Source organism: Etheostoma spectabile, unplaced genomic scaffold (assembly GCF_008692095.1).
Source record: "Etheostoma spectabile isolate EspeVRDwgs_2016 unplaced genomic scaffold, UIUC_Espe_1.0 scaffold498, whole genome shotgun sequence".
Lineage (NCBI taxonomy): Eukaryota > Metazoa > Chordata > Actinopteri > Perciformes > Percidae > Etheostoma > Etheostoma spectabile.
Genome location: NW_022605619.1, coordinates 136,864 through 137,581, shown reverse-complemented (window position 1 = coordinate 137,581; position 718 = coordinate 136,864). Strand labels below are relative to the sequence as shown.

Genomic DNA, 718 nt, shown 5'->3' with positions numbered 1-718 from the left:
TCCTCTCTGCTTCCTCTCTGCTTCCTCTCTGCTTCCTCTCTGCTTCCTCTGTGTCCTTTGACGTGTGAGTGAATTCCGATCTTCTTCTTCTTCTTCTTCTCAGGGATGTTTGAGAGCGCGGACCGATGCTGCCGGGAACACGACCACTGCCTGCACATCATCCCGTCTTTCACCGTGAACTATGGCGTCTTCAACCCTCACTTCTTCACCGTCTCCCACTGCCACTGTGACCAAAGGTAGGCCTGCGTTACAGTCATTACATCACTGGGTCGTTGCAACACATCCTCAATCCCAAATACAGACGCCTGGTCGGGTGTCACGTCACGTAGTTATTGATGCGGAAAGTCTCCTTTAGCGTTAGATCGTAAACACGATTTATCTAAACGCTCTGGGTCGGGATTATTGGAAAGGTACGTTTACATGACACGCACCAAGAACGGGACGGTTGGGTTTAGGTTTAGGAGAAGAAGACGGGGATGGTTGAGTTTAGGAGAAGAAGAAGAAGAAGGGGACGGTTAGGTTTAGGAGAAGAAGAAGAAGAAGAAGGGGATAGTTGGGTTTAGGAGAAGAAGATGAAGAAGAAGGGGACGGTTGGGTTTAGGAGAAGAAGAAGGAGATGGTTGGGTTTAGGAGAAGAAGAAGGGGACGGATGGGTTTAGGAGAAGAAGAAGAAGAAGAAGGAGACGGTTGGGTTTAGAAGAAGAAGAAGAAGAAGGAG

General features: G+C 48.7%; 1 protein-coding gene across 1 annotated transcript in view; it reads left to right on the top strand.

Moving 5' to 3' along the window:
* Positions 1-718, top strand: part of LOC116686801 (uncharacterized) — a 24,793-nt gene that overhangs the window by 10,296 nt on the left and 13,779 nt on the right. Inside the window, exon 2 of the mRNA XM_032511853.1 lies at positions 104-236. Within this exon, the coding sequence (XP_032367744.1) occupies positions 104-236 (133 nt within the window). The remainder of the gene's footprint in view (positions 1-103; positions 237-718) is intronic.